This window comes from Melitaea cinxia, chromosome 26 (assembly GCF_905220565.1).
Source record: "Melitaea cinxia chromosome 26, ilMelCinx1.1, whole genome shotgun sequence".
Lineage (NCBI taxonomy): Eukaryota > Metazoa > Arthropoda > Insecta > Lepidoptera > Nymphalidae > Melitaea > Melitaea cinxia.
In genome coordinates this window covers 10,081,120-10,096,793 of record NC_059419.1, presented here as the reverse complement: position 1 = coordinate 10,096,793, position 15,674 = coordinate 10,081,120, and the positions used below count along the sequence as shown (strand labels likewise).

General features: G+C 36.0%; 1 protein-coding gene across 1 annotated transcript; it reads left to right on the top strand.

The window, feature by feature from the left end:
• Positions 1-205: 205 nt before the first annotated feature.
• LOC123666469 (U3 small nucleolar ribonucleoprotein protein MPP10) lies at positions 206-2,098 on the top strand (the record flags this gene model as incomplete). Its single annotated transcript, XM_045600560.1, has 1 exon — positions 206-2,098. A coding segment is annotated over one exon (1,860 nt), but the record flags the coding sequence as incomplete, so codon positions are not given.
• Positions 2,099-15,674: the final 13,576 nt, after the last annotated feature.

The following is a 15,674-nucleotide window of genomic DNA, read 5'->3' as shown; positions in this document are numbered from 1 at the left end:
ACGTTCATATTTATTTATTTTGCAATTTATAATAGTCTTAATTTTTTTTTGTGCTCAAATTATTTTTAAATAATCGTACAAGAATCAATTTGATGTTGCCATCCGATGTTGCTGTCTATTTAGATGTTATTTGAAAAAAAATGGATTAATGGCTACCAACATTACAAAAGTAACTAATGTCAAGTTCGCATGTCTATAATTTGTCATTGCTAATGTCAATTATTTACAACCTCGTGTGTTTGTGATTCAAAGAATTATTACAGTTATAAAATTGTTTTTTAGACTCAACGACTGTATAGAAAGTTTAATAAAAAAATATAGAAACATAGCCAATATTAAGATGCAAAAGATAATAGATAAATTCAGTACTCTCACGGAAAAACCCGTGAAATATTTAACTGTTCAAGAAGATATAAAAGAAGATGTGAAAAACTTAGTAAAATCGCTCTACGACTTTACGAAAACACAAGAGCAGAAGGATAAGTCGAAGAAGAGTCAAGCTCTACCACATATTATCGTTAAAGACTTCGATGAGGAACAAATATGGCAACAAATAGAGCTTCAAAACTCTCAGTGCTGGGACCAGTTTGTGTGGGATGTAGCGAACTGTATATCGAATAAAAACGATTTAAATTTCCCTATCATATTTCCAGAAGATCGTGAAAAGGTTGATGAACCTACCGAGGGTGAAATATCGGAAAATGAAGATGAATCAGAACCGGAAGCCGAACTTACAAATCAGAGTCAATCTAAAGACAAAAGCAGAGGTAATAAACAACATTCGAATACAAAATCATCTATAGTAGATGATCGGTTCTTTAAGCTGCATGATATGGAGAAATTTTTAATAAATGAAGAAAAAATGGAAGATAAAAGTAAGAAAGATGATGAAGACAATGATTCAGTGGATATGTTTGAAGATATAGACAGCGAGGGCTCTGAAGATGAAGGGGGCAAGGAAATGATGTATTCAGATTTCTTTAACGAAGAAAATTTAAATGGAAATGAGATGGATGATGATGATCAAGGAATAGCAATGGATAAAAAAGTAAGATTTGCCGAACTAGAAACTGATGAAAGTGTATCTGAAAGTGATGTAGAAGTTGATAACGGTAAAAAAGTCAGATATGCTGAGTCTAACACTGACAATGAGACAGACTTGAACGAAAATGTGAATAAACAAGTGAACAGAGGAAGTCATGGAGATGAAAAGAAATCTGAATTTGAACTCAGACAGCAGAGATTAAAGCAACAGATATCAAAATTAGAAGAAAAGACATTGAAAGAAGCACCATGGCAGTTGAAAGGAGAAATCGATGCAACAAAACGACCACAAAACTCCTTACTTGAAGAAGTTCTTGATTTCGATCTCACTACTCGTCCACCACCCACAATCACAGAACAAACTACCGTCACTTTAGAAGGATTGATAATGCAAAGGATCAAAGATAAAGCATGGGATGACGTTATTAGAAAAGAGAAACCAGTTGACGATCAACTACTTTTCAAAAAACCTGAAGTACTTGATCAGTCAAAAAGCAAGCAGAGCTTGGCTCAAATTTATGAAGCAGAATATTTGAAACAAAAACAAGCATTATCTGGTGAGGTTGAGGAAGAAAAGGAACCAGAAAGTCATACAGAAATTCGAAACGCAATGAGCAAATTGTTTGCAAAACTTGATGCTTTGTGCCATTACCATTACACACCGAAAGCACCACAAGCAGAAGTAAAAATAGTCAGTAATACTCCTGCTATTTCAATGGAAGAAGTAGCACCTATCGCTGCTAGTGAGGCAACACTATTAGCTCCAGAAGAAATAAAGAAGAAAAATAAGGGAGACTTAATGAGCAAAGAAGAAAGAACACAGACAGACAAGAATAGAGAAAGAAGGAAAAAGAAAAAGCTGCAAAGGAAAAAGGGACAAGTAATGAAAGTAACAGATCACAGAAATACTAAGAAGGGTGTCGAGGCTAACGACACATCATTGAAGACATCAAAAGCTTTCTTCCAACAGCTTAACGATGAAGCAAAAAGTCTAATAAAATCGAAAGCAAAGAAAATGTAAATGATATGTTATAATAAATTGATATTGTTGTTATTTCGCTTTGTTTTATTTACTATCTATCTTAAGTATCGACTATCTATAGATAACATTAATAATAATAATACATTTTTGAAGCTTTACTTTTTTATTTCAAGTTGTAGTTAATTTTATCATAAAATAGATGAAAGATAGTTTGTAGATAACCTATAATAAAATTAAAATTCTGCATAATTATACAGCAATACAGGATTCACCCAAACAAAACCCATTCCATCTCGTTCAGGCTTTTAGACATTAAGTTTAGCCTTGTCATTAAAAAAGATTGCGTTCTCTATGTCTGTAATCTTACAAAAGTACGATTAGCTAACCGTCGGGTCGCGGAATGCCACAAACGGCGTTGGCGCGGCGGTGCAGCGTAATTAGCGCGGGAAAAACTCGACGATATGGCGCGAAACGAATCTGTATCGTGTTGAAATACTAAATATTGGAGACGGTATTGTGACTAAGAAAATAGTTTTTTTTTTTAATATTTTTAAATATCACTAATATATAACAAACTTTATTTTTGAATTTACAAGTAAAGGGTCCAAACAAAGTTTAAACTGATGTTTAGTCTTATCGTTAGTTACTAAGTAGATGTATGTCCTTGTGTGTCTTCCGACCGTGCCTCGTAGAACGCGTTATGCCGTCGGTCCCGATGGTTATCTTAAATACCTAATAACGATCGTTACTCATAGTAAGGAATATATGCGCCAATCTGCAGTGCAGTAGAGTAGTGGATTAAACTTCAATCCTTTCTCTTTATGGAGAAAGAGGCCTTTGCCTAGCCGTGGGATGTTATGTGACTGGCTGAATCGAAAATCTATATTTGCAATTGCAGTGTTCTAGTGAACCTTAGTGAAGAAATTACGATTTTAAGCTTACTTAAATGATCGAAAATATTTAATATTTATTTTATTTATTTATTCTTAATGTACACCAAAATACAGACACATATAAAGAAAGATACAATACAAGATATACAAAGGCGATCTTATCGCTAAATAGCGATTTCTTTCAGATAACCTTTGGGTACTGGACACGGTACAGTAGCAGAGGTTACAAGTGTGCACATATTATGGAGGAAAAATCAATAATAAATAACGTTAAACAAATTGATTACATGTTTAATATTAAAAATACGAGGCATTATCAGACATACGTAGATATAAACTACGATATGATAGACTTACATAAATATAAAAAACTCATTTAAAGATAAGTAAATATTTTAGTATATAATATATGAAACACATATGATACACACATAGAACATTTAAACGTAAGAAATTCAATTGCTGCTGGCAAATTTACAATTAAAATTTTGCAAATGTAATAAAAAAATAGCATATCAAAAATACTTCGTGACTTCCCGGTCACGTCTATAGCAGTTAGTGCCCGCCTAGGAAGTTACATAACGACGCCGTTACTTTTTAGCTTCAGAGTCCAAAATGCTTAAATGCCTATGCATTTCTACATACCTTAAAAATACTCATCTGGGGTTAGATTTTATGAAACATTAAACATTGCGTCTAGACACAAAAAAAATATTTAAAAAAATACTTATAGTTTCAAAATATATTTACACATTTTATAGTATTACGTAATTAAATTATATAGATGGTTCCTGTTGATAGTAATTTTTAGAAAATACAAATACAGCCCCTGTAAAAAGAAATAGCAATTTGTTGCAAGTGCGCAGAATGCGAATGGAGAATATTAGGCTCCTCGATTCCGTCAATTATTGCATTTATTGGCCGAAACCAAGAGTCGAGACCTCGCAATTTTGCCGCGCCAGTTCTCATTTTTACTGCAATTAGAATTTTTGTTAAAAATTTCCAGACAACAACCTATATTGGGCTTACAATTTTTTTTTAGAACGATTTCATTTATTCCATTTTTATAAAAATTTCAAAAGACGCTACCGGTAACCAAGAATGCTGATAATTGGCCAACTGATAACAGTGAAATCAATTGAAATTATTATTATTAAATTATTATACATTATTCTTCTTCTTTTCTGGCTATCAAGGTTATTTCTTTTGTTTTAACGTGTGCATGAACACCAAACATATACCACCTCCCCTAGCCCTTAACATTGAATCTGTTCTGTGTTACGAAGCACTTGGTAAGACACAGAAAATTCTGTTGTCAATCCTGACTTCTAGATCTGGAAAGATACAACGCAAATGAAAAAGTCGACAAAACGTTCATCGAGCTCATCGAAGAACTATGTTAGTGGGATATATGACAGGATTATCTGATGTCTAAAGGCGACGTCCAGAAAAACGTGATGTCTAGTTCAAAGACCGCTATGATAATCGAATATAACTATATATTTAACTGTACTTCGTGTGCGTAGCAAACAAAAAAGACTTCATTTAATAGTAAACATAATCAATTTTACAGCCCTTTTATAAAAAAAAATCTCGCAAATGAGCTTCCGATCACCTTACATAATTAATTCAACAATGCAGACGTCGCGGTCGCGCTCTCGGTTACATGTTTATAATTTGTAAAATTGCCGCATCCGCGACGATGGCCGACAGAGTTTCAAACGTATAGACATCCTGTGAGGATTAGCGATAATTTATAATAAAATATAGAAAAATAATTGTTGTTCTGTTTATAATAAAATACACAAAGCTTTGGATGGAAACAATGACCGGCCAAATAAAAGGAATTTATTTTATAATCCTAATAGTTCATAAGTAAATATTGTTACTAACACACTAATGCACAACGGAAGTTCAATCTAAAATAAATTAAGTATTTTTATTTTAAACTTTGACGCGAATAAGCCTATAATGGTCCACTACTTCTCAATATCGAGGAAGTTTGTAGAATTTTTACTATAAGAAGTATATTATTTGTAGATTTAGAAAGAAAGGAATAAATATTATTAATATACTAGCTGACACCACAAACTTTGTTTTTGTAGCCCCTTAATCCTCCTCCTTATTACTTAGGGGTATGAAAAATAGATATTGGCCGATTCTCAGACCTATCCGATATGCACACAATATTTCATAAAAATGGGTCCAGCCGTTTCGGAGGAGTATGGTAACTAGCATTGTGACACGATAATTTTATATATAAGATTTTGATTTTTGACTGTAAACGTAACATTGTTAGTAACTATCTAGAACCTAAATAAAACGAACCTAAAGAATTTTAGTGAACGTTGCGACATTACAATTTTTTATGATAAAAATTATAGCTTTGAATTGTTTTTTTTTAATTTGCATTACGAAAGCTATAAAGAATAGACAGTAGTTTTTTTTTTGTATAAGCAAAGCTCAACTCCCCATTTTGTCAATAATTATTTGCACAGATAAAAAATCTGTCACTTCTATATTTTTACGCTGCCTCCACACAAAGCCACCAATGGTGTGCAGCAGCTAGCAGACAAATAAATTCAGAAGCGCGATAAGCGCGGTATAAATCAGTAGGGAAAAAACAGAGCGCGCTGTGTGCTACGGGCTTTATGAGATAGTGGGCTGCGGTCTTTAAGAGATAAGATTAAATTAGGTGTACTACATGTCTTATTTTAGGCCAAGATGCGCGGGTTTGATTCCCGCTAGGGACGAATATTTGCATTTGTAAAAATAATTATTTTCGATCTGGAAGTCTAACCTTTTGGGTCTCTCTACCGTACCTAGGAGAGCTCATAAAAGTGTCGGTCAGGTTGTTTTCATATGCACCTGATAACGATCGTTACTCGTAAGGAATATATCCGCCAACCCGCATTGGAGCCGCGTGGTGGATTAAGCTCTGATCCTTCTCCTACACGGAGTAAGATGGGCATCTTTCTCCGTTACAACCACGACGGCTAAATATTGCAGATTTTTTAACGTTTTCTAAAATTTTAAAGAAGGTTCATACGGAATGACAATTTATTTTTACTGCTCGGGAAAATTCAGTAACGACTATTGTTTTAAATTCAAGAGTATGACAGTTCGCAAGACATTTTACATAATCAATCAATTTATTTAACACTAGCTGTCGCGGAAAAGTCGCGAGCCTTTGTCCGCATGGAATTTAAAGAAAATATTCTTTATAAATAAATTTCTAAAATAAAACTAGCCTAAGTTACTCCTTATTACATCAGCTATCTGCCAGTGAAATTCCCGTCAAAATCGATCTAGCCGTTTCAGAGATTAACAGGAACAAGCACACAGACAGACAGACAGACAAAAATGGTAAAAAAAAGTTATTTTGCTATATGAATCGTGTATACATCCATACCCAATTAGAAAAAAGCGGTTATTTTCATATTACAAACAGACACTCCAATTTTATTTATTTGTATTGATTAAAAAAATGTTTGCAACTTCACGACGTGCAAAGCGGTTCCTATTGTGTTGCCGAGCGCTTAATATTCGTGCGAATGGCTATGCTTTTCCCCAATTAATTCTTGAAACGATAAAAAGGTCTATATCAAATAAATGCGTTGCTAAGAAACGCCGTAGTTACTACTCAAGACATCACATAAACCAAAAATATGCTAAACATTTTTGAATATCATATCAAAAATTGACCGCTCCAGCGGGATTCGAACCCGCGTCTTCGACATACCGTGTCGACGCTCTAGCCAATTAAGCTATGGAACGATATACTCGCCAGAGCGAAACTTTTGATATGATGATTTTTACTTTCGGTTTAAGCGAACCGTGGCGCTATATATACTATAGACGGCGCCACGGTTCGCTTAAACCGAAAGTAAAAATCATCATATCAAAAGTTTCGCTCTGGCGAGTATATCGTTCCATAGCTTAATTGGCTAGAGCGTCGACACGGTATGTCGAAGACGCGGGTTCGAATCCCGCTGGAGCGGTCAATTTTTGATATGATATTCAAAAATGTTTAGAATTCCTAATTGTGGGTAACACAAAAATAAAAATCGTACATATCAAAAATATGCTAATTGAACATTAGCTTAACCGATTGAATTGTGGAAGGTAATGTATTTGCGTCAGCGGTGTCAACGATAAATTCCTTAGTGTGCACTGCGACACTACATCAAAAGATAATCGTATACGACAGAGATATGAACATACAGACTTGACAAATTATTATATTCGTTTTTGACTGACTGACTGATGACCCAACAGACGTGATGTATTTCGAACAATCAAACCCATGCCTCCTCCATTTCTCAACCTTCTTAATTTTTGAAGTCGGTTAATGATTGACACTCGGTCGTCTGTTCCTAAGGTATGCGAATTATTGCTGCTATTTTAGGTAGCAATCGATAATATATAATTTATTTAAATTCAACATATATATTAATACGCTAAGGCTAATGTTTGGCCCCTTTTTCGAAAAAAACCTCGCAATTACTCCACATAAATTATATATCATTTTATAGATAACTGCTTGCTCTACCGGCATCAACAACTAAAAAGTTTATATAGCTTTTGTTTTTATAAATTATTTAATTATTAAAATTATGTATATAGATACACATTGAGACAGTACAGCAATGCTGCCATCTGTCGGCTTTAATTTTGAAACAACGTCAACATGATTGACGGTCGGTAAATTTTTTGTTCAATTTAAATCAACTTATGTATAAATACTTTTATGTAATTTTGTAAAGTGATAATTATTATACTTATTTATTGCAAATTACTCACACAGGTGTAGTAGTAAGTATATAATAATAAATATAGACTACAACTTCTACTTTTTGAGTTATAATAACCTTGATGATGTTTTATTTAATTAGTTGTCGATGTAAATTAAAACGCGTAAGCGACGCGCGATTGTATGGCGCTTACGACCCTTTTGACGAGACCATGATCCTAGTCTATAGATATAGAACAACGGCAACAATCAATCAACAACAATCGCAACGGTGTACCTTCCTACGAACTTTCAGAAATTACAGTGTGAATTGCACACTCGCATTGTTTTATTTACCCCCGACCCAACCTTTCCCAGAAGTTATGGCCACCTTACTCACCACGGGAATCCAATACTGTACATCTACTTATGGTGAGTTCTTCAAACAAACCGCTCCATATTTTGAGCAGAATATGCTATGGTGACTATGGGCAACACACATGAGTTCACGCATTTTTGGCGCGAACTTGTGGAGACTGCAATAGGCTGGAATAATGATGATGATGATGATGATACCCTGCTATGTCCTTCCTCAATAAAACAAAGAATCCTACAGATATGATGATGTCCTAACACCAGCATGTCTCTCTACAGCTTCTTAACCCTCGGCCGAAGATACGCGAGGTTTCATCTAATATAAATTCCTATCCAATATTCACAAATTCTCGGGCGTTTTAATGCTGCGGGCAAATTGCACTCCCCTTATGCTCTCCGTGTCCCCGCGTTAAATAAAACGCCTCGGAAAATATTTTCAACTTAAGTGGATAGCTTTTGAACGAAGGCTTTTTTTTGTCTTTTAAATACGAAAGAATTTAATTATTTATTTTATTCGAATTGGTTTCATTAACATATTTATGTGTATTTCATTTGTCTTTTAATAGTTTTAAATGTTGTTTCATTAAGTTCTTTATTTAATGTTAATTTATACTGTACTTATTTGTAATTAGTGTTGAAACTGTGTATTGTAAATATCCGTTTTCTTTAAACAGGTTTTGTTTTTACGGTTTAAGAAATCGTTATTTCTAAAAAGTTTTTTTTATCAGTTCTTTTATACGTTACTAGCTGTGCCCGCGGCTTCGCCCGCGTTGAAATCAGTGTTTCACAAAGTTTTACCGGCAAACTTCCAGTGAAACTTTCATCAAAATCGGCTTAGTCATTCCGTAAACCTTCCTCTTGAAGCAATCTCTCCATTGGTGAAACCGCATGAAAATCCGTTCAGTAGATTTTGAGGGAATCAACCACATACACTTTTGGGGACTTTGTTTTATAATAAACTAACTGTTGTCCGCGACTACGTTCGCGTGGTTATGAAGATATGCATTATTATTAAGATGTTTAACGCAAACATTTTTTTTATTTCAGTCACTTGAAATGCTTATCACACTGAGTAACTTTTTAAAAGGCACAATTTAGTATAATTTAATAGTTATTCTTATAAAACCTCTCTATACACCACATTTTTAGCTTTATTTTCAGGGTGCAGTATAAATAACCTATCAGGCGAACTTATAGCTGCTGTTTATGTTTCGTACAAACTATCAAGCCCAATTATAAAAAGCCCTCTTAGCGGTGGAATATCGCAAAATTCGTTCTTAGCGGACGTCTACTTACTATAATCTACCTCCCTACCAAATTTTATCTTTGTCCATCCTGGATGGATTAAAAACCGCTGGATGGTCCCATCGGTTTTTGAGTGATGAGTGAGTCAGTGACCTTTCTCTTTTATATATATAGATTACGATACATTATTTGGACACCTCCTCACCATCTATAGAGCATACATAACCATAAACTTCCAACCCCGTTTTATCCCCTTAAGAGTCAAGTTTCGTAAAAGCCGGTCTTAACAGATGTTAACACCCTATAAGGAACCTACCTGCCAAACTTCAAGTTTGTGACTATTATAGTTTCGGAGATTTCGTGATGAGTGAGTCAACCTACCATCCCCCGTATTAACCCCAAAAGAGAGTTGATTTCTAAAGATTACGTTATTTGGACACTTCCTCACTATCTATAGAGCACACATTTTAAATTTCAAGTCTCTTACTTCAAAAACAAAGGACTTTCATACAAACTTGCAACCCCCGTTTTAACCCTTTAGGGGTCGAGTTTCGTAAAATCCGTTCTTAGCGGATGTCTACGTCCTATAAGGAGCCTACCTGCCAAATTTCAAGTTTGTAGCTGTTATAGTTTCGGAGATTTCATGATGAGTGAGTCAACCTGTCATCCCCCGTTTTAACCCCATAAGGGATTTGATTTCTAAAGATACGTTATTTACACACCTTCTTACCATCTATAGAGCATACATTTTAAATTTCAAGTCTCTTACTTCTAAAATATAGGACTTTCATACAAACTTCCAACCCCCGTTTTAACCCTTTAGGGGTCGAGTTTCGTAAAATCCGGTCTTAACGAATGTTTACGCTCTATAAGGAGCCTACCTGCCAAATTTCAAACTTGTAAGTGTTATAGTTTCGGAGATTTCGTGATGAGCGAGTCAAACTACCATACCCCATTTTAACCCCAAAAGGGAGTTGATTTCTAAAGATACATTATTTAGACACCTTCTCACCATCTATAGAGCATACATTTTAAATTTCAAGTCTCTTACTTCAAAAACATAGGACTTTCATACAAACTTGCAACCCCCGTTTTAACCCTTTAGGGGTCGAGTTTCGTAAAATCCGTTCTTAGCGGATGTCTACGTCCTATAAGGAGCCTACCTGCCAAATTTCAAGTTTGTAGGTGTTATAGTTTCGGAGATTTCGTGATGAGTGAGTGACCTTTCGCTTTTATATATATTATATTATAGATTATTCTCGTACGTATAACTCGTTATACATTAAATTATTGTTATTTGTCTGTTAAACTGAATTTTTGTTACTTCACTTAAAAACTTCTAATAGGTACACAATTAGCAGAATAAAAACCGTAGTAAATAAACGTTAATAATTATTCAAGGCTTCAAAAGCACTTTTAAATTGTCATGTTACAAATCGTAATATTTAATAAATATATTTTTAGCCTTTGGTTATTTAGCGTCTATGTCAGACCCAAGAGGAAGGCTATAGGTTGTATAATATTTTAGTACGTTTTTCGTCGAATTACTAAACTATTCTCAATACCAACTCCACCCATTAGACTCCATCCAACGCCGGGCAGTTCGCATTGTCTACAATTCCAAACTAACGGACGGCTTAGACCTTAGAGCCCCAAGTATAAAGAGATACGTTGGCTCCCTGTGCGTTTTTACCATATGTATAATGGCAAGTGTTCTAAAGAACTCTTTTTATGGTGCCGCCGTCACGTTTTTACCATCACACCGTACTTCTGCAACAATTTATGACTAAACTATGTGTAAGAGATACGCTTCAGCCTGTAATATTCCACTACTGGGTATAGGCCTCTTTCCCCATGTAGGAGAAGGATCAGAGCTTAATCCACCACGCTGCTCCAATGCCGGTTGACGGATATATTCCGTACTATGAGTAACGATCGCTATCAGGTGTACATGATAACAACCGGGACCGACGGCTTAACGTGCTCTCCGAGGCACGGTGGGGAGACCAACAAACACCCAGACCACGGCAAACACCTGTAAGGCCAATACAAATGTTGGTCATGTGCGGGCATCGAACCCGAAACCGCCAGCGCAACAGGTACAATCCATGGCTGTAACTGTTGCACCAACGCGGCGTCTAAGAGATAATTTGGCGTCATTAGTAACTGAGATTACTCCGTTTTTTGGTATTCTGCAGGGATGTAACATGCTCGATAAAGTTCGAATGCTATTCCTGCACCAGTCCCTATAACTATGTCATTGATTCAGCCTGTAACATTCCACTTCTGTGCCTCTTTATCGATGTAGGAGAAGGATCGGATCTTAATCTACCACGCTGCTCCACGTGGGATGGTGGATATGTTCCCCACTACGAGTAACGATCGCTATCAGGTGACACTAACAACCAGACAACGAGAAGAAACTAACAACCGGGATAGACAGCTTAATGTGCTCTCCTAGGCACTGTTGGGAGACCCGATAACCTATGTGTGGGAGACCATATACCCGTTGTAAAAGTGGTGTTTTACAACGATATACATAAACAAATAAATGAATTAAACGCTTTAATCATTTTGTTTTTAAAGGAATCCTCGGATCGAGCTAAAAAAACGAAACACTCAGCAGGGATATTACAGGCTGAAGCGATAGATAGCGATGTACGCAGAAAATTTGGGAATTTTCACGCGTATTGTACGCGTTTGTCAGTTCGCATGGCAGGACAATGTTTGTTAAGACAGCTAGTAAGGAATAAAATAATGAGCTCTAGTAAGGAAACACTGACTATTTTGTGAAGTTACATCACTACCATCATTGTATATTATACTACATTTTTTTTGTTCAACTAGGTCGGCAAACAAGCGTTCGGTTCACCTGATGGTAAGCGATTATCATCAGGTAATTATAAGGAGCATTGCACGACCGACGATTGATTACATTTAATCCCCCCACAACACTGCTTAAAAAGCAGTATCATTTAGCTGTGGTCTTCTGTAAGGTCGAGGTACTTCCCCAGTCAGGCTGCTCTAAATTCTAAGCAGGATATTTCCTGCTGTACACTACCTCAGTTATTCCATTAACAATGAAAGCAATATTACATAAAAAATTAACAACAAGTAAAATTTATATCTGCAAATTTTAATTAATTGCTCCGGCTGCAATATCTCCTGCTTGCGCAAAATTAATTCACCCAAAGGATATTCGGTGTATGGATACGCGCGCACTTAGCGTTGCACTGAACTAAAGGCTCTGATAATTTATTTGAAGCTGATTAGTGTTAGGGGGTAGGGGGATGTAAAGAGCAAGCGTATTACGGCAGTAGTTTTGTGTCACAGAGTACGTGGGTACAGATCACGATTGTATTATGTAATTGAATATTTGTGGAGTTTCCCTCTTAAGAAACTTATTGCAGTAAAACCTCTTTTTGCAAGCTTGACTTGGGGAGTAAGCTGGTGAATGCGTGACGACAGTGTTACGAAAAGTGTGATTGGGCGAGGCAAACGGAGCAAGAGAGAAAGATGTGCGAACAAACATTATCTTTCTCTCTTAGCCAATTACGTTTCGTATATCTAAGACACAGTGCAGGTCTGTTGTGCCAGAAGTCTTACTTCAGTCCGTGTGTTGGCAAACGCAGTGTGGGAGGTGTTTCGGACAGATGATCTTCGTAAGATCGCCGGTGTAGGCTAGATGGGGGATGGGGAGTCCTACGTCTAGCAGTTGATTGCGATAAGCAGAACTGATTAACTGAACAGACTGGAAAAAAATACTTATAAGGGGTAGTCCATTAAACACGTGAGACTCGAAAGGTAGGGGTGGGGGAACGGGTCAGAAAAACATCATATAATATCACAAATATGACATCATGTGTATTTATTTTCATTAAAAAACAACAAACAGCGCGAAACATTCATGCCTGTCTAGAAATTTGTATCACGAAGCGCAATTTTTCAAAACTTATTCAGATTATACCTGTGTTTAAAGTTAATATTCTGAAATTTTCAATATACTTTGCACAAAATAAATAAATACACGTGAGTTTTGGGAATGGGGAGGGAAGTCTAAAGACTTATCAAACATCAACAAAGGGGATAGGGGTTTAAAAAGTTGCTAAATAAATGTGTTTGCTCGCAAACGAAAAAAATCGCCTTCAATTACATCGAAAAGTAATACAACGTAAGGCGAGGAAAAAAAATTACCACACGCACAAGTCGCCACTACGATTTTCGAAGATTTCCCTCGATTTTTCTAAGATGACACCATCAGATTCTGATTTCCTTATCATGGGAACACCCTTGGGATATTCCTTTTCTAACAAAAAAAGAATCAGCAAAATCGATTCATAAAAGACGAAGCTATCCGCGAACACAAATAAATATATATATATAATATTAAACAAATAAATAAAAAATGAATAATTGAGAAACCTCCCCCTTTATTGAACTCAGTCAGAAACATTACATGATGGACGACCCCTAAGATACATAAAAGTAAATATGTAACAGTTATTCAAATATCTCTCTATCCGAAGCTACTCTGCGCATAATCACAGAATCGTAAATCTAATATAACACAACTAAGAGACTCAAAATCCAGCATCGTATTTTATATTAGGCCGAGAACAGAGCGCCGGCTAAATTATTCACTTGCTCGTGTGCACTCGGCTTAAATACCGATTTGATTTTCATTCCACGTTTTCTGAGCGTACGGGACGGAATAATAAAGCTCACTCTATAACGAGTGCTAACACATCTAACTTTGTCTTGATTTTAATGCCTATATGTTGTGCCTAAGATGGGACTGGACTGAGGGTATTTTAAAATTTTATTTTAATTGGTCTCACTTTCTTAGTGACGCTGTATGTAATGGAAGATATTACTAATTTTGTACTAAAACACAGTTTATATATTATTTTCAAAAGAGTAACTGCGGAGTTTCTTGTCGATTCTTCTTTGACTGAGGTAGGGCAGAGTAGGAATTCCCTGCTCAAAATATGGAGCAGCCCGACTGGGGCAGTACCTCGACCTTACAGAAGATCACAGCTAAATAATACCTACTGTTTTCAAACAGTATTGTGTTCCTGTTAGTGAGTAAGGTGACCAGAGCTCCTGGGAAGGGGGGGGGGGGTGCGGATTGGGTCGGCAACGCGCTTGCGATGCTTCTGGTGTTGCAGACGTCTATAAGCTACGGTAATCGCTTACCATCAGGTGAGCCGTACGCTTGTTTGCCGACCTAGTCATATAAAAAAAAGATTCTTCGCTGCAGAATCTACATTCCGAATCGGTGGAAGCTTCACTTTTAAAAATAATAATCACTTAAAAATTTTAATTTGTAAAACAACAATTCGGAGGTGCTTTTGAAGTCTATTTGAATAAAGTTATTTTTGATTTGATTTAATTGTATTAATAGGTTTATAAATATACTGGAATAATCTATACTGGGTGCTTCGAAACACGTTTTCTTCCGTTTAGGGGCATACAGAGATGTGTACGTATACCATAGCCGTAATTATAAGTGAAAGAAAATCAAAAATTTTGAAATTACGTACATGTACATGGGGGAAGAGGGGTCAAAAATTGCCAATATCATCCTTACGTAATTAATTAATGGTCCTTTTGTACTTTGTTCAGACATGATTATATTATTGTTATTTTTTCGGACAATAATTGGGATGAGGGGAGGGGTGTGTGGGTATCTGCTTCTCCTACCCTATCTACTCCGTTGTTGCCCCAAGGCCTCTTGGTCAGCCTAATGCGGCCTTGCTTGCAAGAAACGATCGGTATAGACTATAAATAATATTCATGAACAAACTTATATGCGATCGCTATCAGGTGTCTCCGATAACCACCGGGACCGCTTAACGGGAAGACCTACAAGAACAGTCACCCAGAACGGAAAGAAGGAATTGTACACACATAATATAATAAAATACCCCTTCCCTGCGTCACCAGCCCACCTGCCCAGGTGACTATGGGCAACACACATGAGTTCACGCCATTTTTGGCGCGAACTTGCGGAGGTTTATGTCCAGAACTGGACTGGGGTAAGCTGAGGTGAATATAATAAAATACAAATATCCATTTCGAGAACCGAGCCGAGTTTAGGCGCCTTTACAATACCAAGCGGCGTAGTGGTAGAAGTTAGGAACCTTCCTAAATAAAAGGAATAAAAAAAAAATTACGGAATTAAAAAAATTATCACTCAGATTTGTAGAATAGAGTTTAAAGTTTGTAACTGTATCGTTTATTATAGAATTTGCTTAAAGTTTTGTTTTAGGTTCATTCCTAAGTCATAATAATTGTCTTTGCTCGAAAGGAAATAAAAACCGACTTCAATTAGATCGACAAGTAATACAACGTAGGTAGATGAAAAAAAATTAACAAACGCACTAGTCGTCACTACGATTTT